At 35.5% G+C, this 23408-nt stretch overlaps 9 protein-coding genes across 9 annotated transcripts; 5 read left to right on the forward strand and 4 right to left on the reverse strand.

Moving 5' to 3' along the window:
• Positions 1-65: 65 nt before the first annotated feature.
• CKS1 (cyclin-dependent protein kinase regulatory subunit CKS1) lies at positions 66-491 on the reverse strand (the record flags this gene model as incomplete). Its single annotated transcript, XM_003678163.1, has 1 exon — positions 66-491. One exon carries the CDS (start codon positions 489-491, stop codon positions 66-68), a length of 426 nt encoding a protein of 141 aa, XP_003678211.1.
• Positions 492-917: 426 nt separating this feature from the next.
• Positions 918-3224, forward strand: HSL7 (protein arginine N-methyltransferase; the record flags this gene model as incomplete). Its single annotated transcript, XM_003678164.1, has 1 exon — positions 918-3224. The coding sequence occupies one exon, from the start codon at positions 918-920 to the stop codon at positions 3222-3224; it is 2307 nt and encodes a 768-aa protein (XP_003678212.1).
• Positions 3225-5561: 2337 nt separating this feature from the next.
• Positions 5562-7703, reverse strand: RGD2 (GTPase-activating protein RGD2; the record flags this gene model as incomplete). The annotated part of the gene is made up of 1 exon (XM_003678165.1): positions 5562-7703. The coding sequence occupies one exon, from the start codon at positions 7701-7703 to the stop codon at positions 5562-5564; it is 2142 nt and encodes a 713-aa protein (XP_003678213.1).
• A 454-nt stretch (positions 7704-8157) lies between these two features.
• On the reverse strand, positions 8158-9816 carry SWP82 (Swp82p; the record flags this gene model as incomplete). Its single annotated transcript, XM_003678166.1, has 1 exon — positions 8158-9816. The coding sequence occupies one exon, from the start codon at positions 9814-9816 to the stop codon at positions 8158-8160; it is 1659 nt and encodes a 552-aa protein (XP_003678214.1).
• A 1970-nt stretch (positions 9817-11786) lies between these two features.
• Positions 11787-12974, reverse strand: NCAS0I02050 (glycerol-3-phosphate dehydrogenase family protein; the record flags this gene model as incomplete). The annotated part of the gene is made up of 1 exon (XM_003678167.1): positions 11787-12974. One exon carries the CDS (start codon positions 12972-12974, stop codon positions 11787-11789), a length of 1188 nt encoding a protein of 395 aa, XP_003678215.1.
• A 2028-nt stretch (positions 12975-15002) lies between these two features.
• RTK1 (putative serine/threonine protein kinase RTK1) lies at positions 15003-16946 on the forward strand (the record flags this gene model as incomplete). Its single annotated transcript, XM_003678168.1, has 1 exon — positions 15003-16946. The coding sequence occupies one exon, from the start codon at positions 15003-15005 to the stop codon at positions 16944-16946; it is 1944 nt and encodes a 647-aa protein (XP_003678216.1).
• Positions 16947-17239: 293 nt separating this feature from the next.
• On the forward strand, positions 17240-18511 carry MRX9 (Mrx9p; the record flags this gene model as incomplete). The annotated part of the gene is made up of 1 exon (XM_003678169.1): positions 17240-18511. The coding sequence occupies one exon, from the start codon at positions 17240-17242 to the stop codon at positions 18509-18511; it is 1272 nt and encodes a 423-aa protein (XP_003678217.1).
• A 412-nt stretch (positions 18512-18923) lies between these two features.
• On the forward strand, positions 18924-21248 carry NCAS0I02080 (Mps1 family protein kinase; the record flags this gene model as incomplete). Its single annotated transcript, XM_003678170.1, has 1 exon — positions 18924-21248. The coding sequence occupies one exon, from the start codon at positions 18924-18926 to the stop codon at positions 21246-21248; it is 2325 nt and encodes a 774-aa protein (XP_003678218.1).
• A 188-nt stretch (positions 21249-21436) lies between these two features.
• On the forward strand, positions 21437-23215 carry MSK1 (lysine--tRNA ligase MSK1; the record flags this gene model as incomplete). Its single annotated transcript, XM_003678171.1, has 1 exon — positions 21437-23215. One exon carries the CDS (start codon positions 21437-21439, stop codon positions 23213-23215), a length of 1779 nt encoding a protein of 592 aa, XP_003678219.1.
• Between the last annotated feature and the right edge of the window lie 193 nt (positions 23216-23408).

Genomic DNA, 23408 nt, shown 5'->3' on the forward strand with positions numbered 1-23408 from the left:
TAATTTGTATATAAATGTATATGGAATTATAATATGGACATTGTAATATCTTCAGGGTATTTACATTATTCCTTGGTTGGAGCTCCTTGTAGCTGTTGTTGTTGCTGCTGTTGTTGTTGTTGTTGTTGTTGTTGAGCCGATGCTGCCGCCGCTGCTGCCCTTAGCTCAACTTCATAGTTCAAAGGTCTTTTAAAAAGAAGAATATGAGGTTCTGGTGCATGACATTCATAGTGTTCCCAACCTAACGATTGTGTTATCCCTAACCCTCTCCATTCGTCTTCTGTCAGGATACGTAAAGTTCCAACTTCTGAGTTAAAATAGTCAGACGGAATCACCTTTAACATTGCCTTGGGAAGCATCACATGCCTGTATTCGTGTGTATCATCAGAATAACGTGGTGAGTAATGAATAGAATCCTGGAACTCTAATACACGAGCTCTTTCTTGATCCGTTAGTTTCCTTCCTTGAAACGTGTGGTAATGGCTATACATCCTTCTTGAGCTATCCCCTTCGCGAACAGTCAACGGTGTAATGAGTGCTATAGCCTTTGTCGACCATCTGGTTATTAGTAACAAAAGTGTTTACATAGATACACGTTATAGCTTCTCGAAGCGCAAACAAAGAGACCCCCCGGGTAATGGAAACTTTCTAATAACAAATCTCTAAGATTGAACTTTGAAAAGTTCAGGCAAGGTATGATCATTGATTTGCATTTGGTTCATTGTTACATAGTAGAAAATATATATCATTGTTGAACTGACTCAGTATTCTTCGATCCACCTCTTCAAAAGTCGGTCATTTGATAGGGCTTCCCTCAGAATCATATTCCTCTGTTGATCAATTGTTATCATATTAATTAGGTAATCATAACGAAAGCCACCTTGTTATTCACTGGTGCAAAGAATAACAGCTACTAGATGAAAAGCAACGTTTATGTGGGCATTAAACCTAGTATTCCTAATGCAAGACTACCGTCAGGTGAGCAAAATGATATCGGCCTTTCCATAGGTGCCAAATCAGATACTGCCGAATTATCCTCTGCATATGATTATATACTATCTCCCATTACAAACACTAGATATAAAGAACTAATCAATCGAATAATAATTACCCATAATCAAGAAGCATATAAAAGTGGCAAAGATGATCGACGGAACCACAACAAGGAAATAGTGGTTCCTGAACCACAGTTACAGGACTTGTGTATTCCACCTTTCAAGATCAATGAAAACGAAAATAATCCATCCTATATTGGTCTTCTCTCCTCTTGGTTGGAAATAGAAAGCTCTGACATGTTTGTAAGAGAAGTAGCATATCAGTTGTTACTCAATGAATGTAAATATGCAAAGTTTGCAGGCATTACCAAACTAATTTTAGCACCTCCTAGAGATGTCCTGCTCTTATCATTGTATGCTCAATTAATCTCAAGATTATTAAATACAGAGGAGGTCACAACTTCACCATCATTAATGTTGTCAATATCACTGCCATTATACGAAGATAGTGATCCGTTGGCTACTTGGGAATTATGGAGCAATATTAGACGGTTATGTGATTATCATCCATCCCTAACAATATCCCTCGCGGTTCCAAGAATCAAAGTTCCATCTTATGTCTTGAATAGGTGGCTTTGTGAACCTGTATTCTGTTTGTTAGTTTCGTCTTCCATTTTCGCCATGAATCAGTATGGATATCCAGTTCTTCACAAACATTCTCAGAATTTGATTCAAAAGTTTCAGAAGGTCAATGGCAATTCTCAACTACAGGTTGGTGAACTTGCTATAGTGGTACATGGATTGGAGAAAACTTCAGGGCAATTCAAAGGCGGTAGCGAGGTTTACCTTGAGTACCTTAATTATTTGCTAGATAAAGGGGATAAAGAGAATATGAACCAGATACTTGATAATCTAAATACTGATATTACGATACCTCGCTTAATGCCGCCACTAAGACCTCACTCAGATATTTTGTTAAACTCTACATATTCCCTTTTCGAAAAGGACATTGTCAAATATAATTTATATGGAGAAGCCATTGAAAATGCACTACAAGATTTGATCCAAACTAAAAAAAAACCTATTGGTACTGATTTGGTGATTCTTATAGCAGGTGCAGGCCGTGGACCTTTGGTTGATAGAGCCTTTCGTATTATTCACCATCTAAAACTGCAAAAGAAAACAAGAATTATTGCCATTGAAAAAAATCCACAAGCATATCTATATTTACAAAAAAGAAACTTCGATCACTGGGAGAACCAAGTTGAACTAATCAAAGATGACATGATTCATTGGAGTGATTCAACATTAAAGGTAGATATTTGCATTAGTGAACTGTTAGGATCTTTTGGTTGCAATGAACTATCCCCTGAATGTCTATGGGCTATTGAGAAAAACCATTCGAAACCTTCCACCATTTTCATTCCTAAATCCTATAGTTCTTACATAGCACCAATCTCGTCCCCACTCCTATATCAAAAGTTGTCACAAATACCGAGGGGTTTAGAATCACCTTGGGTAATGCATAATATTCCATATTGTATCTTATCAACTAAAGTAAATGAATTATGGTCCTTCGAACATCCTTTCATAGAGGCAGACGTAAACGACGCTGTAACCTTTTCCAGAAATTCAACAACAGAATTTAAAATAAAGCATGGAGGAGAGGTACATGGAATTGTGGGTTTTTTCACAGCTGTTTTATATGGTAATATAAAACTTTCAATTATTCCCGATAACGTGGCTGTGAAATCGAAGCCCTCGAACATAAAAATCCCCGGAGATGACATCCAACATACAGCCGCCCTATTTTCCTGGTCTCCCATTGTTTTCCCTCTTTCACAGCCAATATTAATAACGGATGACACCGAGTTATCCGTTCTGCTTTCCAGAGTTCATTCAACAACTCGAGTTTGGTATGAGTGGTCTGTAGAGAGTTTCATCTATCTTGCTGTTTTGAAGCCACCGAAATTAAAATTGGAACCAATTGCAAAACGAAAGCTGGAGCCCATGATTAATAACCCTGAACTTGAGAATGAAAAACTTTCTTTCTCAACTCTTGATGCTGGCTGGAAAAGTTTCGCTGATTCTCTTGAGATTGAGGACAAAAATGAAGAAAATTCTGGTAGTTTCAACGATGACGAAGAATCCGAAATTAATGTACGTGTCAAAACAGGAGTTTCTAAATTACATAATATAAATGGAAAGCTGTTTGACATACCTCTTTGAGACTCCCTTACTTCAATTCTAAGAGCTATGAGATATTATCATCTTTCCTCTTGTTTGATAATTTTGTAACAAAATTGTACTTTACTTCACTTCACTTCACTATATAAAGTATCGATATAGGATATTTAATTCAATGACAAAGTTGGAAACTTTGAAGGGATTTTATTTCCATGAGCTATATCCCGTTATTTTTTGAAACCAAAAATATTCAAAGTTTATTCTATATCTACCTTAATTCAAGTTCTTTAAATAAATAAAAAAAATCTAGTCGAAGGTAGACAATTATTTACTATTTAAAGCGTTACAATATTTGAAAATGCTGGAACCGAATATTCTACAAGATGGATAGGACACGTCTATCAAAGAGCAAGTTGTTCCACAAAGAATGAAAAAGAACAATATAGAATATGATCAAAAAGAAAAGAATAATTTTAGAGTTTGACAAAAAAGTTGTAGAACATTCTAGAAAATTCTATGATCAGAATAGGCTTATCCGACGACGTCTGAATATCTCTGGTTTCTATGTGAAGAAAATATTTCTACCCAAATAGAAAACTATATAAAGGGTAAGAAATGTTAGAAAGAATGTATTGGTTAAATATTAGTTTAGATATTATATATTTTATTATATAGAAAAAACCACGAAGAAAATATTGTATATTAATAATAAAAATGACTGAACAAAGTAACCCTACCATTGCTCTACAAGATAAGGAACACAAATCTTATCAGAAAAATTTACCAAAAAATATAATTCAACACTTGATACTAAGTTTTAACATAGCACATATTTTCTAGATATTTGTAGAATTTTTGCTGTCAGTGCTGAAAGATTTTCAACAATTTCATATTACTAAGTTAGCTTATGTGAATTAGGAGTTGAATTAGGCAACTAGAATTAAGTGGTCAATGTTGTCATAAAGTAATATTTACGAATAACTATATATCTTAAATCTGATGAACCATTTGCTATTTATGTACCTTTTACTTTTCATAATAGTTACTCTCAGAAAAAGCTATATATTATTTAGTGTCAGGGCTAAATTCAATAAGGTTAACAATCAAAGGAATTGAGAGAGATACTAAAGTTTCGAATTACTAAAATGATGGCGTCCAGAACAAACAACAAGTATCACAGACGGAACAACCTGAGGATGTCTGGCTTGCCACAGTATCTGGAAAAGAGCCTGATGAGTTGTCATTAGTTGCCTATGTTCTCGGCGTTGACAATGAAGAAGAATTCACTTCTATTGCTCGTTTAGAATACTCTATTTTAGCCAAAAGGGACTGGTTACTTGATAGTGGTACTAGCACGCAGTTCACAAATGATATGAATAATCTTAAGGATTTGTTAGTTCCAGAGAAAAAACAATTTCTGGATAGTGACACGAATGATGTTGACGAGAAACCCTCTTACCTTGCTTCAAGAATGTCATTGGAACCGGCAGTACTTCCTATCTACTACGCATATATCTCCTCGTCTCTTTTTCGCACTCATTCATATATATATATATGTTAACTGTTCCAGCTATTTTCCCTGATACTGATCTGTTCTGACATGAACTTCATGAGCTATAGGAGGCTTATCGGATCTACATAACATCAAATTAGTAAAAACTTACATTTTCCAGATAAACAATAAACAACATAGGTCCCAGAAATATGACGTACGGCTTCAATGCAGATACCCTCTAATCGACCCACCTCTGATCTTCTAGTGACTCAAGCTGAAAAGATTGCTTTGAGAAATAAATATTTCGAAAGGGAATGCTCGTTTAGCCCTCTCAGGTCTTTAGTAAAGACTACAAATACAACCCTAATGACTAGCCCTAAATATTGCACTGGGTAGCCTTAAAACTTATTAATAAGGTTTTGCGGGTAATATTTAACAAATAATTGAACGAATTTAAAAACTAAAAAGCAAAAACGTTCAAAATAAAATAACCGAATAAAATAATTACTGTTTTTCCGAAATAAGCTCTTTTATGGAAATTATCGCAGAATAGTTTATACAATAAATACAAGTAAATTGTAGAGTTTCACTCATTCTAAACTTATGGTAGCTATAATTAATAGATATGTTTCTAACGTTGCTAAGTGGGGTCCAAGGGCATATTAATTTCTATTCTAAACGTAATAGAGAACAATATTATATAGAAACTCCCTTTATTAGTTACATGTTTTCCTTTAAAAAAATACAAAGAATGAAAATGAGGATTGCCATATATTTATGCTCCGACTAATCTTTTTAAATATACATCTAAACATTGATTTGCCTTACAAAATGGTAAAGTAGAATTTATATACTGTAAGGATGCTAGTAACAATGGAAACGTATCATGAGGGAGTGTTCCCTCCCTTAATGTCCTGTCGCTTTAGATGCCTAAAAATGGTTTTTTTGAAGGTCAGCAGATCATGAAAGATTTTATAGCCTAAATCATTACCGTCACATAATGTAGAGTGAACAATACAACTTGCAAATTCTTTTGATATATCATTCTTAAAAGTGCCTGCCAATTGGGCGCCATTTTCTCCCATTTGGATGATTTGAATCAGACGACAGAAGTGGGTAGTTAATGCATCCAAGGTTGCCAACGATGGTTTTGTTAAACCAGAAAGGGTGGTATACAAACCAACAATACGTTTTGACTGTTGTTCCTCCTCCTCATCGGTAGGTTGTTGTAATTCAACCTCTGCTTTTTCGCTATTATAGGTGATAGGGATAGGAGGATATTCCGAATACAGAAGACGTAGAACTTCTATTAAATTGTTAGTTATCAGAGGGTCAGGCAACTCTAAGAGATATATCTTTAAAACGCTTGTGATAGTACCAGGATCTATTGCTGAGTTACTGAGAACCTGTTCTATGTCACTTTCGCTTTTAAAATTCCCTTTGTTTAGAATTGTTCGTAATTGATGTGTGAGGCTTAGCTTGACTGGTGAGATCCATACGGATGTCCTTACTTTATCATTCGGTAAATCAGGATATACTTTGTCCATGTTCGATAATAATGCAGAAATTAAAATTGGGACAACCTTACCATCTAACCTGCATCTCGTATCTAAGTCAATACCGAAAGTTTGGAAAATTCCTGGGTTATAATAGTTATTATAAATTATGGCGTGAGGTTGAAACGTCCCTGTTCTGTATTCAGATATCAAGTTCAATAAGTCGCTAGTTGGATCAATACCTTCGGAGGTATTCATGATTTCATCAACACATAGTTTCAACACGGAAATCTTATTTCCAATGGTGGAACAGAAATCCACAGTCGCTTTTTTTATAGCTTTAAGTCTATCAAGTTCACACTTTTCCATAAATGCAAGATGATCAGTTATCAATTCTTCCAAAGAGCATCTCAAAGAATCCAATTTTATTGATTCTCTTTTATAATCCTTATCAGAATTTCCGGCTTCTTTAACCAGCTGAAAGAGGTTTTTTTCATTCTCGGAAATGTTGGGACTTCCTTCAGCTAACTCTGTTTGGGGGGTCTGTTTTTCTGTTGAGAGTATATCCTTAGAGGTTAGATATGTTTGATAGGATGTTAAATCGACTCCGTTAGCAGCAGGTATTTCGTCATCCTGCTGAATTTGAGCAAATCTATATGCATAATCCTTCCACTGGTACTGGAATTTTTTCGAATTAACGAATGTTGCTCCTACTCCATTACAGTACTTCAGAAAGCCAAGGTTCAAAAGTTCCTGTCCAAAAACCTCGGCTTGATCGAAATCCTTCAAGGAAAGATTTTCCAAAAGAAATTTTGAGATTTCGTTACCGTTATTTGTATTTGTCAATGCATAATTTATCAAGGGAAGCCTATATTCGATCTTAGGTAAAGTAACTAGCAGCTCCTTAATTATCTGTCTCATGGACTTCACATCAAAATCAAGGGATGCAATAGTGGCAAATTTCTGGTTCTCCTTTTCTTTAACAATAGCTTTTTCATAATTTTCCTGCAACGTTAAGTTTTGCATTGCATGGTTTAGTTCTTCATCATTAAAGTTGATTCGTTTAAAAGTTTCTAGTTTCTTACATGCGTTGTAATAGATTTTCTCCAGTTTTTTCACATACTTTTGAGATTTCTGGAAGTTTTTTACATTATCTAATAATGTATCTTCTGAGTATTTAATTCTTTCTCTATGGTCACAACACCATGTGCTGAACGGTTCTAATACCAACGATTGTATGCTAGATGCAATATTGAGATGCCTATCTCCTTCTATTTCTGTCTGTTTAACAATCTTTATTAATGCATCATCAACGCTTGAAATTCCCAAATCAGCCTCTGTATGTTTATTATCAACTCCTTTCTGGATACCACACAATTGACGACCATAGGAAACTTCAAACTGCATTCGTGAAGCAAACAACTGGATAAAATGATCGCTCCGATCGCAGCCATCTCGTAATTGCTTAAAGAGGATTTCTAGGCCAGACAAAAAATCGTCTGACCAGAAACTATCTGCAAATGAAGGCATTATTGTTATGTCTATCAGTTAATTTATGATAGAAAGGTAACTCTTTTCAAAAGAGGTGATTTTAACTTCTTCACTGAACCATTGGCAGTTTTTAGTGCTTACTATATTAAAGTTTCATCTTTTTTCTTTCCGGAATTCTTTTGAAAAGCCGCAAGGAAGGTTAATCAGAAAGAAACACGAAAATAGCAGCGGAGTTCTTGAACTCAGGAAGTCATGATAAAAAAGTATTGTATTCTTCATTTTTTTTTTTAAGGTCACCACTTAGATGAGGAACAGGTTGTTATAGATCCTATGCAGATGTGACGCTAAAGATCTTATTTAAAAGAATAAAAAAAGAGTATTAGTATTACAAATTTATTTAGTATGAATTAAAAGAATCTTCTAGCATTTTCGTATTATTGAATCTTTGCGCATATGTTCAGATTAATTAGGCAGTTTTCAAGTCATATTTATGCTATCGCTCATTATTTCGAAATACATAAGGTGGTTTAAAGCCTCTGATGTTGCCATTTTTCAATAGGTTCGGATTGGGAGTCCTTGTCGTGATATGTGTTTCATCATTATTGGTTTCCTCATTGTAGGTCGTTAAGACACTCGACTGGTTTAAAATGTCTGTTAAATAACGATTCATAAAGGCGGAATTTTGATTCTTTTGGAGACCAATAGGGGCACCAAATTTATATTGCCAATATTTCGTCCATTTTTTGGATCTAATCTTCCTCAGATTCTGTAACCCAGTATTCAAAAAGACTGCGTCATGCATATGTTCCACTTCTTTTATTTCATTAGGAGTTAATAAATTCAGTCTTTTGAATAGTATATTTTTTTCGTAATTAGGTAGTCCCCTTGTAGAATATTCTGAATGGTTATTTGCCGATTTCACGGGCAGCGTCTCAAATTTCCAACCATCAATATTCAAATCTATATGAGAAGAATGTAGTCCGTTATTTGAATAGATTTTATCAAACTCCTCTGACTTCTTATCTTTCGCTGTGGTTGAAGGCATGTCTAGAATACTGCTTAACATTCGTTTAATAGGTTTATTTAGATTAATGGCGGAAGAACTCGTATCTGGTTCTGCCAAGGAAGCCGTGTTACTTCGAGAAACATCAGTATCTGGTTCTGTTATTGCAGTATACAATTTATGATGCTCACCTATTGCAACATCCATGGCATTTATTTGGGATGCTTGTAGGAAAGAGTTTTTGCTGTGATATTTGGGCACTCGAAATTGTGCATTTAATTCTAAAGATCCATTGATACATTGACCAGGAATTACAATATCTATATGTTCTCCTTGGCTAAATTGTCTTGCATAATCATCTCTTATATCTGCTGAAAATTGTTCCATAATTGTTAAATCTGCAGGCTCAAATGGACCCAGTGGGGCATTATCAGCATCTTTGTCGGAAGTTATCACTTTGGGGGCTAGGTGAGGATTAATTAAGAAGATCTTATCTAACAACTCCTTTGAGTAACAAAAAACTCTATGCTGAGGTGTCAGTCCTTGATTAATAGCTATTTCTTCCCAATAATCATCGATTACTCTGGAACCCGACGCAACTACTGCAGCTCCAAACTGAATAAACACAGAGCGTGCTGTAACATAGATGATGTTAGAATCATTACCACTATCCGCTATTGAGCTTATAAGGTTGTTAGTACGTAGAAAATGTGTAGTTTCTTCGTCAGCCTCAATTGGATATAGGTTGCCATTGATTCTGAGAAATTCGTCAAATGCACCTTTAAATTTTAAACAGTCTAATAGGTCAGTCAATAAAACAAATGATATTGCTCCAGTCTTTGGTATAGAGAATGTGGAAAATAAAAATGAACGATTTCCCAGAAGATTTCCCTTGTCTGTAATCTTCCTTTCTCCATGTGAATCCTTGATTGTCATTTTATAATCATATTTTTGGATGGGAGCCTCCTTGTCAATATAAGAAGGTAAGTTGATCAGCGTCTTTGGCGGTTCAAATACTGGTTCCTGGAGGAGTTCATTATTGCTTGCACTTTGCAAGTAATGTTTAACTAAGGAACATTGGTGATTCAGTAGGACTTCCTGGGAGGGCTGTATTATGGAGCCCTCCTTCTCTGGTAGCTCAGTGGTCATCAGAAGGGGATATCGCTGGGCTCAAGACGTTTGTTTAGGTCTTGTCTTGGACATATGCACTGTAGCCTAAGGCATGATGTAATTTAGTATTTTGTTTTCCCGTGCTGAACGGACCGAAAAGCATTTGGGCAAAGCAAGTACGTAAGGTAAAGCTCGAACGGTTTCGACAGATCAGTGTCAGAATTAAAAAGAGGTTAGGTTTAATATAGCATTACGTTGATTTAAACCAGACTCGGTGTACTACAAATTGAAATTTACTTTAGATTACGCTGACAAGCAGATGTTCATGCCTCGCCTTGTTCTAATGGTTACGCTATGAAATCACTTACTTTGGCTATATGAGAATACACAAGGATCAAATGTACAAACAACAATAGAGCTATGTTACGTCTCTGTAGTACCACAGCGGAACTTAAGTTGTTCAACCTTCATCAATTGCACGCAAACGTGCACGGTGAAGCTCTGATTTCCCAGATTAGAGAGACTGTCCAAACATGGTAGACCTCTGGACAGCCAAATAGACTGGTTTATTTTAGCTAGTTCTTTTTGCATTTTGAACTAAGGTTGAAATAAAGCAACGAAGAATTGTCCTGTTATATAGGTTGTCGAAAATAATCAATAAACTCCGGGTAATATATAACAAGGTTATGAAAAATGTAGGGTATATGAGCTCTTCAGTGGTTCTTTAAGTTCTTAGTAGTTATCGGTAATCTTTAATATAGTTAATAGCTATGACAAAGAAGTACAGTGAGTATATCTTGGGGAAATTTAATGAAACAGATTGGAAGGCAGGTGAATTGGGATTGCGTTTATAAGGAAAGTTTAGCTAGGTGTGAATGTCGATAATATCTTACTGAGTTCCTCTCATGGTGGACGATTTGTTGGAGTCTTAATTTTTTTTTCGATTGTAATACGTTGTTCAGTTTTGCGGATCATGAGTAAAGATATCAAAGTGATTTAGACTTATAGATCGCTACGTTATATCTGAGGCTATATCAATATTGATATTTCATGATTGTCTTTTCGACAGGCTTTGTTTGATATTTGAAACCTTTACCTGATCACACCCAGACACAGTATATTTTTATCAAAAATCACGGAGATTTGGTAGTTTTGCTGGGGATATAGGAAAGAATCAGTTTACCCAAGTTTAATAGACACTTCGCTTAGAGGGTCTTAATATTTTGGGAGGAGATATATTTTTATGTTTGAATCAGGCTTACAAAAGGAAGGTCACTTCAATAATGTTTGATTTATGGTTAACATGTTAAATATGGACCCATCACGCCCAGGATTTGATCCTTTGAATGGGTGATCTGAATTATTCCACGTATTGCCACCAACTCTTCTCTTTGAGAAGGCGCCAAGTGTTTTTCTGTTAATCTGTATTAGCAATGGTTCCTTTTTAGTTAATTTTCCCAACCTTCCTTTGAAAATGGGTAAAATTAGTTCACTAAACTTTTCTTATTACTTGCCATCTCGAACAACTGTTCAACCTTTTAAGTGGAAATTTTCCTTGGACACATTCTATCGTTTTATGGATTAAGTGAAATTGAGGAGATTTCCGGTTTATGTTGTTGATAGAAAACGATACTGTCGCGCTAAACTAATGATCAATACGCAAAGTTTCCATAATGTCAAGTAATGTTTTCTCTCTGTGATTTTTATACTTTACAACTGTTGTGGAAACTAGCTGTATGTACCTCTTTTTTTTTCTGACAGCCATATTCTAAATTTTTGGAAAACCTATTTTTATTATGTAGACTTAGTAGTAGTCATTAGAGTGATAGACAATAGTTTTTTTTTGTTATCATTATTAGATGTATCGTATTATAATTGTTTAAAAAAAATATTTATGAGTAATGAGATATAAACTTACAAAAATGCTTTAAAATTCTATGAATATGATGAATAAGTAGGTTAATTTGGGATGAAAAAAACATGGCAATAATTTAGCGACGACAAGTAAATCATTCAAGGTTTGCAAATGCATCCAAATCAACAATCATATCTGGAATTTTCTTCATAGGAAGGTTGTTGTAAACGATTTGATATACAGCCTCGAATAATGGGAATTCAGTAAGTAAGCCACAGGTTTCTAACCATTCATGGACTTCTTTACACGTTATAATACCTTGAGCTGATTGACCATTCAATAGTTCCTTTTCAGCTTCTAAGGCATCCAACCCAGTCTTAGCCATGTATTTACCCACTTTAACATTTCTACCACCTGAACATGTTGTAATTAAATCGGCAACACCAGCAGATTCTTGGTAGAAAGTTTCGACTCTAGATTCAGGGAAAAACATTTGACCGAATTTAATTATTTCACCTAAACCGACTCTTTGAATGGCGGCAGAAGCATTATTACCCCAACCTAAACCTTCAACGAACCCACAACCAAGTGCAACAACATTTTTTAGAGCACCGGCAATAGAGATACCTGCGACATCTTCAATGACAGAGACATGGAAGTATGGTCTGTGGAACAAAGCCTTTAAAATGTTATGATCCACATCTTTACCTTCACCTCTGAAATCTGATGGAATATGATATGCAACTGTGGTTTCTGACCAATGTTCCTTGGCGACTTCTGGAGCCAAATTAGCCCCTGAAAGAGCACCACATTCAATATTCAATTCATCGGTGATATAGGTAGATAATAATTGTACACCCTTAGCATCAACTTCGAACCCTTTCAAACAAGAAATGGCTCTTACAGTTAGACTAACGTGACCCTTTAATGTACCTACAATTCTTCTTAAAAATTGATGAGGAATATTGAAAACTAAGATATCAGCACCCTTAACAGCGTCTAACAAGTCAGGATTAGCAACCAAATTATCAGGTAATGTAATATCAGGAAGATATTTAACATTTTGATGTTGTGTATTTATAATTTCTGTTAAGTTTTCACCGTCGATTTTTTCTTCAAAGACCCACATTTGTACTTCTTCAGCGAACAATTGAGGATTTATCCTTGTGTTTTCAGCGACGACTTTGGCGATTGTAGTACCCCAGTTACCAGAACCGATGACGGTAACTTTATAAGGATGATCCAACGAGATAGTTGAACCACTGGAAGAGCTTGAGGTGGATCTCTTCATTGATGCGTTTAAAATATCGGAAGTAATGTTTAATCTATCAGTAGCGGCCATTTTTATTGTTAATGTAGTGTTCAATTGACTATGTTTGTTGGTTTTGTGTTCAAAGTATAAGTGTAAAGGAAAGGGAACTAAGGGGATAGAGTAGAATTGTGGTAATAATTGGGATACTTATATATCTGAAAATGGCAAAAGAAATGCGATTCGGAGAAGCAGGGTCAAAGATAAATGTTGAATCAGTCTTCCACGTAATCTTCTCTACGTATTTGAAACCACTACGTATAGAAAGATGGACAGTTGGGTCATTCAAATTACAATTTGGCTCCCATTCCAGATAACGGGAAAGTAGGTATGTGGTGTATGGGTGGGAACGGCCAAAGCTGTCCTCAAAGTGGCCCAAAATGCACGGGTGGACGAGTCAAACGTGGGTCTGTCTCTTGGCCCTGTCCCTTTTTGGCCCTCGAGGGACAGGGACAGGGGCCACGTTTGACCCCATTTGTCCTGATTGGTCCATCCACTACGGCGATTCATCTCCGAGAATGGTTCACTTACGTAAAGAACGTTACGTAAATTATACTATTATGTTTTACATAATATCACTTTTCCAACGATAAACCCTGCCTACGTACGTTAGTAGCCGAGACAGTTGACTTACAGGCTCTTTTTTTTCAAAATAAAGAATTAGCGTTCCTTGGTAACTGATTAGTCCGTGCATTATGATCACTAAACTGCTGCAATCCTATGTAGATAGAGTTCTTACGTACACAAAATGAGGAGTCACTAGGCCTGCTGATCAAGCCCTTTTTCCTCTGAATGGTAGGTATCTAAAAGAGATTTATTTTTTTCTTACACTTTTTGAGAAGAATTCCATGGGAAATTTTGTTCGTTTTCACTTCACGCACCTAAAGAAAATCGGATTTCCAGTGGTTAATAATGGAGATAGAAAAGCAAAAGGTGACTTTAAACTGCCAAGTCAGTAAAAATAATCGCAATATCCATTGTCTTCCTTGCAGTTCGAAACGAATAATAATTAGTGGGAACTAAATAACTAATGATAAGATATGTAACTATAGTGTTTTCCTACTGTACAAAAAAAGGTGGCGATATTAAGTTTTACTTGAAAAAATCACTTTTTCAAAGATCAGACATAACTTCTTCAAAGAACAAAACAGATTTTCTGTTATTTGTGTATTCTTGGACAATATATTTACAGGGTTTGGCACAAAGTCTCATCTAAAATTGAATATTTATCTGCAGTGTCTCTCTTTAAACTTTTATCTAATTTTTGAAAAATAACATTTAATACGCATGAAAGGAAAATAAATATAAAAATAGGACAAAGCACAAAAACGACATGACATAAAATACACCAAAGAAAAGAAAGAAGGAGGCAAGATGGTAAGAAAATATTTAAACTTCCATTTCCCTTCTTATTGTTGTTTTTGGAGTATGCAATTAGTAAAATTATTTCTGCCTCAGAATAAAACTACCTAAGAGCACTCCAGTAGTGCTAGCTTGAATAATGTTTCCTTGAGGATCATTTATTATTCATTCAAGTGTAACTACAAACTACAGTACCGAGAGAACAGGCAAGCCATCTTGTCCTTGTGACAGAACAGAACGGAAACGAGTCAATAAGAAGTCAGGTCACGTGACCCGCGGGCAAAGCCGTTGATTGCTTGAAGGACGGACGGAACAGTCATCCGCGGCGGCGTACAAAAGAAAACTGCACTGCTCCGTACTCTGCGCGTAACTTGACATCGATCGGGTTCTATTCAGCTAACCTGTATGAATCACTTTTATTATTCCCTTCCAGCAATCATCGGTCTACAGAACCCAAACTCTGAACAATCTGACAAACAACGGTCGCCATCTGCCCTCTATATAACTTTCTCATTGAGAACTGCAACGGGATAACAAATTGCACCCTCTGGTCCACGCACGTATTCTGGGATACCATTGAAGAAAAGTAACGCTACGTCTGATAGATAAATCAACTAGATACAAGGATAGAGATACAGAAACCTGCAACGCTTCGAGTGCCTATAGCAATATTAGATCTAATAAAATTCATATTATCCAATGGAGCCAACTAACACTCTTCATCAATCGTCATCGAACGCTTCATTATCCTCCCTCTTCAATAAGGGGAAAAAATTGACTGGATTATCTAAACTCTTTGCCAGTGAACATGCGAAACATGATAATCATAATCACCATCATCATCATCACCATCATAGTGAATATCATTCACAGGCTTCCAATGATAGACTTCAACAGGATCCAATTCTTCATGCCAGTAAGGATATTATAGGCCATATTTTGTCGCCAATGAAATCCTCTTCACCACCTACTTCAAATTCACTGACATATTCAAACTCATCACCAAACGTACGTACCAAAAATGAACGGACAAGTAGTGGTTCTGATTCAATTAAACAAAACCTCCCACCTTTTATTAATAAAGATTCAACTACATCTTCAACACCAAATATGCATCACAAACAAGCATATACTAATAACCTTAATAATACTAATGTTAAATTGACATCGCATAATCCATTGTCACATCATTTGCATAATCCATTGAATTATACACATAATCCAATTAATTTACAAAATGCTAATTCAAATTCTATGACTACTCCAGCATCATCAAGAGCATCTCCAGTTTCTGTAATTTCAAGTTCAAATATATCACATTTGCATCCAGTGGAAATTTTACAAACAAAATTGGAAAATGAACAAAATCAATTAAATAAATCACAGCGTAATCATGAAAATATTCTTAATCATAATCAATATAATAATTCAAGCAATAATACACCAAAGAAGAAGAAAAAATCATTAAAGTTGAAAAGATTCTTTAAAAACTTCCAGACGGAAACAAAATCTTCTCATTCATCATCATCAACATCAACAAAACCATCACTCTCTAATAATGTTAGTGATAATTCAGTAAGGAAATCAGAGGAAACACCGTTGTATGATACTGATAATCCAAGACAACTAATTGAAAAATACGGTATCCCAGGTAAGAAATTGGGAGAAGGTGCCACGGGATCAGTATCAATAGTTCAAGGAACTGATGGGAAGATGTTTGCCGTCAAGATGTTCCGTGCTCCAAAGACAACAAATGTAGTTACTTATTCCAAGAAAATTACTGTGGAATTTTGTATTGGTTCCACTTTACATCATCAGAATATTATTGAAACATTCGACATGTTGAGAGAGGGTGAAACTTTTTTGGTCGTTATGGAATATGCTCCCTATGATTTTTTCAATTTGGTAATGGCTGACCTCATGACAACAAAGGAAGTTTCCTGTTATTTCAAACAACTTTGTAACGGTGTCAATTATCTACATGATATGGGTATTGCTCATCGCGATTTAAAATTAGATAACTGTGTGGTCTCACACAATGGGATCTTGAAATTAATCGATTTCGGGAGTGCCGTTATATTCCAATATCCCTATGAAAACAAAATTGTTAAGGCGCAGGGAATAGTGGGTTCAGATCCTTATTTGGCACCTGAATTATTGAACACTAGTACTTATGATCCAAGACCCGTGGATGTTTGGTCAATAGCAATTATCTACTATTGTATGATTCTAAGACGGTTCCCCTGGAAGGCACCAAGAAAAAGTTTCAATTCATTCAGATTGTTTTGCGAAGATCCTGATGATGAAGATGACGTAGCAAAGGGACCTTACAGATTATTAAGATTACTACCTTCCAAATCAAGACCACTGATTGCTAAAATGTTATTACTCGATCCTAAGAAGCGTATATTAATGAATGAAGTAGTGAAAGATGAATGGTTCGCATCTATCAAACAATGCTGTCAGGATGAAAGTGGCAACTTGATAGACCGTCCTAAATCACATAAGCATCATCTAATAACTGAGGAACAACTAGAACAACTATCGACGGAAAGAGCAAGAGTTGAGCACGAAAAGGAGGAGGAGAAGCATAAGAAAAAGGAAATGCTAATGGAAGATATTGACAGAATGTTAACTGATTAAGTTTGCATTCTTTCGACTCATATAAATAAATAAATAAACTAGTAAATACATACAATATGGATAAGTTTCTATGTATTATCTACAAGCAAAGTGGGTAACTTAATATTAAACCCACTTTCCAATCCTGCCAAAATTACCTGAGGGAGTCTTGTGAGTCCAATATTGGAAACATAATATGAATTTAATGATTAATTTATCTTACCGGTACTTGTTCCAAGCGTTAAAAATCACCGGAGTTTTTGAACACGAGCCTAATCATCGATATGAAAATTCCAAAAACTCCTCAATTGTGAATGCTTGGAACTAAACTCCATCTAGCAATGCATTCAAGTTTTTTACCCTTCCAGAATCACACCAAGAAAATGTTGGCGAGGTCGATCAACATGATATCCATCAAATCGCCCCTCTTGAGCCGTGGGTTTATATATAAGAGTCTCCTCATTGAGAAAGGATATTCTTTTAAAGGGCTTCCATTGAACCAAAGCAAAAGAACTCCATTCATCTTAACTAATTGCTTTAGTTCACTACCCGCCAGTCAACTTTTTAAGAAAGGTACCCCCATGAACGGGCTGTTTTCAACTGAATCCGTAATGTTACAACACAACCTGGGGATTATAAATAAAAGACTATTATGTGACAGACATATTTTGATAAGGAAATTTCACAGCACCCCTCAAAAGAAGTTTAATGGTAATGAGGGGCCGCCAAATCGAAGGATAAAAATAATCAGAATACCCTCAATTTTACTGATTTTCTCCTCTCTTGGAATACTGATTATAACGTTAATGATTCTTCCTCTATTAATATCTGCATTTTTTCCATTTTTGATACTTGGTATTGCACTATTTCAATTTAGAAAATGGAAACAAAACACTCTTTACAAGCAATTATTGGCTCACTTAAAGAATAAATCAAAGGGACACATGTCAATAAAATATAGTACCTTAAATTCGCTTCAATATAAGATCTTAAATGATATAAGCTTTATGAAAAACAGTCAAGGATTCAAACCAGATATTCTGAATATGAAAATGAATGATTTTATAAATTCAAACGCCAGGGATTCGGAAGCATTGTTGAATCTTTTACAAAGTAGAATAATGGAAGCCATAGAGACTGACGAACTAGGGATACGGACTTATTTCCTAGGAGCGGCAGATAATATTAATAATGTTACACACTGGGTTAATGAGGGGCTAGATTTTGAACTAGACACTAAAAATAGTATATCTAAGGGAAAATTGGTTAACGGTGAAATGATACTATCAGTGACGTATGCACTATATTTAAAATCTTTGAAATCTCCTAAAAGAAGAATAGCAGAGGTGTCCATTGTGGTTCTGGATGAATCTGTAGAAAAGAATCATGTTTTCATATCTATCAACGATTTAGCAAAAACCAATAAATCCTGTCCTATGGTTTTTGCAATCAAACCGGTAAAAATCGATCTATCTCTTTTATTACAACCTTTCCAATTTATTTTAGATGATTATGGGAGATCTGGAAGTAACTATGATGTTTATAACACCAAATCTGGGAACAGAGAATTCAGATTACGAGAATAGAATGTCATTTCATTTCATATATATAAACAATTATACTCTCCGTTAAGAGACGTTGTGTATACGAATAAATTTGCAAGAGTTTAATTTTATCTCAGAGAAGATGACAGTTCAAAGGGCTAGAAATGCATGCAGAAGACTCTTCTTCAATAACTGATAAATAGAAATCTCTTTTTAATTTTCAAGACCGACCTATCACTCGGAAATCAAAACAAAACAAATACGCGAATCTTCAAAAAATGGAATCTGCGTAACAATAACGAAATCTTGAGGAAACAATGTTGGCTCAGGCTCATCTCGACAAAGAGGCCAATACCAATACAAACGTCCTCTGAACAAACATCAGTTTTTAAGGCAATTGAAGACTTCCTTTGTACATTTTACTAAAAGGCTTTGCGTCTCGGTCGAATAGCTCATGGCAAAATATTCATATCATTCACGGTTGAGTATTCACAGGAGAGAGCCGTTGCAAAATCTAGGTACCAATATTGAACCTGATGATTCAGATGATGAAAAGGTATCAGGTCCTCCAGTACTAAGCAATTTTGCATCTGCATTTCTCTCTGAAGGAGATAAGAACACAAGCAACATAAGAGAAGAAGAAACAAATGTTTTCAATAACTCGAATATGAAACTATCACAAACTCCCAATAATTCTATTGAACCAAACCAAGCGGACGATCTTTCACTCCATTCAACACTCTTTGCAAACACTGTAGGCAATCGACAATCAAGTTTAACCACAATGAACAGCACCAATAATTTCGCTCTCAACCACGATACTAATAAAGAGCATACTGTTTTCGAGGATAATTTACAGAAAATTAAGTCTTTACAACAAACTATGAAAGAAGAGCTTACATCCAGATACATTGAAAGGAGAAATAAGCGATTTTTAACGAGTAGAAGAAATAATCTTGGACCCGCTAAAAGGGCTTCTACATCTGCAATCTCTGCCTCCACTGAGGATAGATATCAAGAAAATGATAAACACAGTAATAATGAGAAGTATTCAACACAGGATGATAGTAATATTTTAGCAAAGCAGGTAGGTCGATTATCATCACCACTGAACCGTCAAAATCGGGCATTTCAGTCATCTAATGGCGATGATACAAACATGAAAGAACCAGTTGATTATTCCTCAATTGAATTTGGCGAGCTGACTCCATTTGAATACTTAAAGAAACATGATCTTCCCACTTCGGAACTCCCGTATATTTCAAGGATATATTTTGAGAAACAGAAGCTAGAAAATAGACAAACCGTGCTCAGGAAACGACGCTTCTCATCGAAGGAGTCATTGTCGCTAGGCACAACTTCATCATTAGCACCATATTCTAACTCAAAGAATAATACAACAAATCAGGTTTCGAGAGACTTGTCGTTACCAAGGAGGAAGATTTCAGATACGTCATCCAAGATTTCGAAGCAAATATTAAAATCAAATATTAACCTGTCGGAAAGTGGATCACATGGTTTTCCACCAGACTTACAAAGCATACAGAGACAGCATGAATCGGCGGAGAAATTGTCACGAGCACCCTTGATTGATTTGAATGTGAATAACGTCTCCCCAAAAAGGATGGATAAACTTCGGGAAACTCACAAGTTTTCTGACAGTCGTTTAAATGTCCAGGATTTTAGCAAGAAAACAGATGTTGTTGTGTATGAAAAACAAGCTCCTCGGAAGAAAGTTGAAATCGTCGAACCGAAACGGTCACATTCTAAATTGGCAAAGCGCAATACGATAACTGTAAATGATACAGAATACGAAAAAATTGAACTGTTAGGAAGAGGGGGGTCATCAAGGGTTTACAAGGTAAAAAACTCGCAAAATAAGGTTTTTGCTTTAAAGCGGGTTTCCTTTGACGAATTTGACGATTCGAGTGTTGATGGATTTAAAGGAGAGATCGAACTACTTGAGAAATTATCCAACGAATCTCGAGTTGTGAAATTATTTGACTATCAAATGGATAGCGGTGTTCTGTTCTTGATCATGGAATGTGGGGATCACGATCTATCACAAATTTTAAGCCAGCGAAGCGATATGCCTTTAGATATGGACTTCGTAAGATACCATGCTCGTGAAGTAGTGCGGTGTATCAAAATTGTCCATGATGCTGGAATTGTTCATTCTGATTTGAAGCCAGCAAACTTTGTGTTCGTTAAAGGGATACTAAAAATTATTGATTTTGGTATCGCAAATGCTATTCCTGATCATACTGTGAACATTTATAGGGAGAATCAAATTGGAACCCCGAATTATATGGCACCTGAAGCTCTAGTAGCTATGAATTATACAAATGAAAATGACGGAGGGAACAAATGGAAAGTAGGTAAACCATCTGACATATGGTCCTGTGGTTGTATAATATATCAAATGATATACGGAAGGCCACCTTATGCTGGGTTTCAGGGACAGAACAGACTTTTAGCCATCATGAACCCTGATGTCAAAGTGATATTTTCGGAAAAGACAGCAAATAACGAAAGCATACCACGATCACTTATCGATTTAATGAAAGGATGTTTAACAAGGGATCCAGAAAAGCGGTGGTCCGTCGATCAAGTCTTAGAAAGCCCGTTTTTCAATCCAATTGTTGTGACACCATTTTTTATAAAAGACCTAATAAAAAATGCTGTTAGATACGGCGTAGACCAAAGAGAGGTATCTAATGAGAAGATCGAAGAATTGGCCAATGATGTACTGGGAAGATTAACTGACTTCAAGATGTAATGAATCACAATATATAGATACTATAGTCAAATTGAAGCGCCGTTAAATAAATATATTTTATTAATCTCTATTTTTCATCAAGCCGCCGATGTGGCTCGCCCTTAACTGGTGATCAAATACATCCGTGTTTCTCTCGAACAACATTCAAATAGCCATACCATCTCAGGGTCTCCATAATAGTACAGAAAATGCAAATCTCTAGGCACATATCCTTGAAGATATACACAAATGGATCTATTAGGGCACCATTGACTCTTCATCATGTTAAGCGGGCTATGTTTTCAACATGTTTAGTAAAACTTACTAAAAGAAAGTTTGACCATACAAATAATATAGATACAAGTAGGCTCGAATTTACAAAGAGGAACGAATTAATAGTACATGATCTTAACAGATTCTATCCGTCAATGTCTGACCTTCAGTCGAGAAACCCCGACATGACCGCCGAATCAATTAGCGACCAGGATCATGACAACTACAAACAGATTACAGTCAAAAAATTCTTGGATACCTTCGAAAAGAATCCGCAAAGGTTGAATGGAGAAGATGATTACAAAAGCTTCTTACAGCTAAATGGTAGGATCAAAAATATCCGTTATTCAGGTAAAAAAATAGCATTCATTGATCTTTTTGATTCCAGATATAATGTGAAGATACAAGTAATCCTTAATTTGAATAAACTAAAACAAGAAACATCAGAAGAAAGGTTTCAAGAAGTAGTCCAGTTATTAAAAAAAGGGGACTACATAAAAGCATTTGGTATCCCTGGATTTTCGGAGTCTAGAAGCCATACACTTTCACTAAAAGGTACCAAACTACCTGTATTATTATCGGCAGCTCAATATCCCCTCCCATCACAATTGAAAGACGAACTGAAGGCTAGGAAAAACCGAGTACTGGATTATCAAGTAAATGGTGTTTCTAGTTTACTTCTTAGGAGTAATATTATTCGTCTGTTAAGATCTTTCCTTGATAAACAAGAGTTCATCGAGGTTGAAACACCAATCTTATCTTCTAAATCTAATGGGGCCAATGCAAGGCCATTTATTACAAAATCAGGCAGCTTGAATGAAAACTTAGAATTGAGAATCGCCCCAGAATTATGGCTAAAGCGTCTTATCATTAGTGGGTTAGACCGTGTCTATGAAATAGGAAAAGTATTTCGGAATGAAGGTGTTGATTCCACACATAACCCTGAATTTACCTTATTGGAGTTTTATGAAAGATATCTATCCATGACAGATCTAATTGAAAAAAGTGAAGACCTTTTCAAGCACATATTAGTGAACTTGGAATTAAAGAAATCTGAATATCATTTTTCACCCGCTTTTGATAATTTGTATCGTACACTGGAACAAGCAAATTGGAAATTCAGGAGAATTGAGTTCTTACCTACTCTTTCTCAGGAATTAAATATTGATTTTAGTTTAATAGATCTTAATGATGCTGAGAAGTTACTAGAGTCATTACCTGCACATAGTAGGAAAGAATTATTTGAAAATGTTCCCCCCGGTGAGTTATCTTCACAGCAAATATTGAACAAACTTTGTTCATTTTACTTAGAGTCAAGATACTGTGACACCATACACCCGACCATCATTTTTCATCACCCCAGAATAATTTCTCCGTTGGCAAAGGCACATCCATCAAATCAACAAATAACCAAGAGATTCGAAATGTTTATTAATGGGAAAGAATATATAAATGCATATGAAGAAGAGAATTGCCCTCAATTACAAGAAAAAAATTTTCAACTTCAACAATTTTCTAAAGAAACAATTAAAAATAAAGAAAATGATGAGCTAATATCACCCGATGAAGGCTTTATCAATGCAATGAAATCAGGAATGCCACCCGTTGGTGGATTTGGTCTTGGTGTTGACCGGCTATGTATGCTTCTGATGAACAAGGGCAGAATTGAAGATGTTTTACCATTTGGATGTGTTGATGATGTGAAAACGCAATGACTTTTTGAATGTAACTAGTTATACTTGTATATAAAATTCAAAAATATATTCCAACATATTCTTTACTGCTCTAGGTACGGTTTTATATTACCTTTTTTAAAATTAGTCCAACATGAATAGTACTCATCTATGATGAACCACCAATCAACAAATTTATTTATTTCTGCTTTATCTTCACTTCAGTGCTGAGAAG

Source organism: Naumovozyma castellii, chromosome 9 (assembly GCF_000237345.1).
Source record: "Naumovozyma castellii chromosome 9, complete genome".
In the NCBI taxonomy this organism is placed as follows: domain Eukaryota; kingdom Fungi; phylum Ascomycota; class Saccharomycetes; order Saccharomycetales; family Saccharomycetaceae; genus Naumovozyma; species Naumovozyma castellii.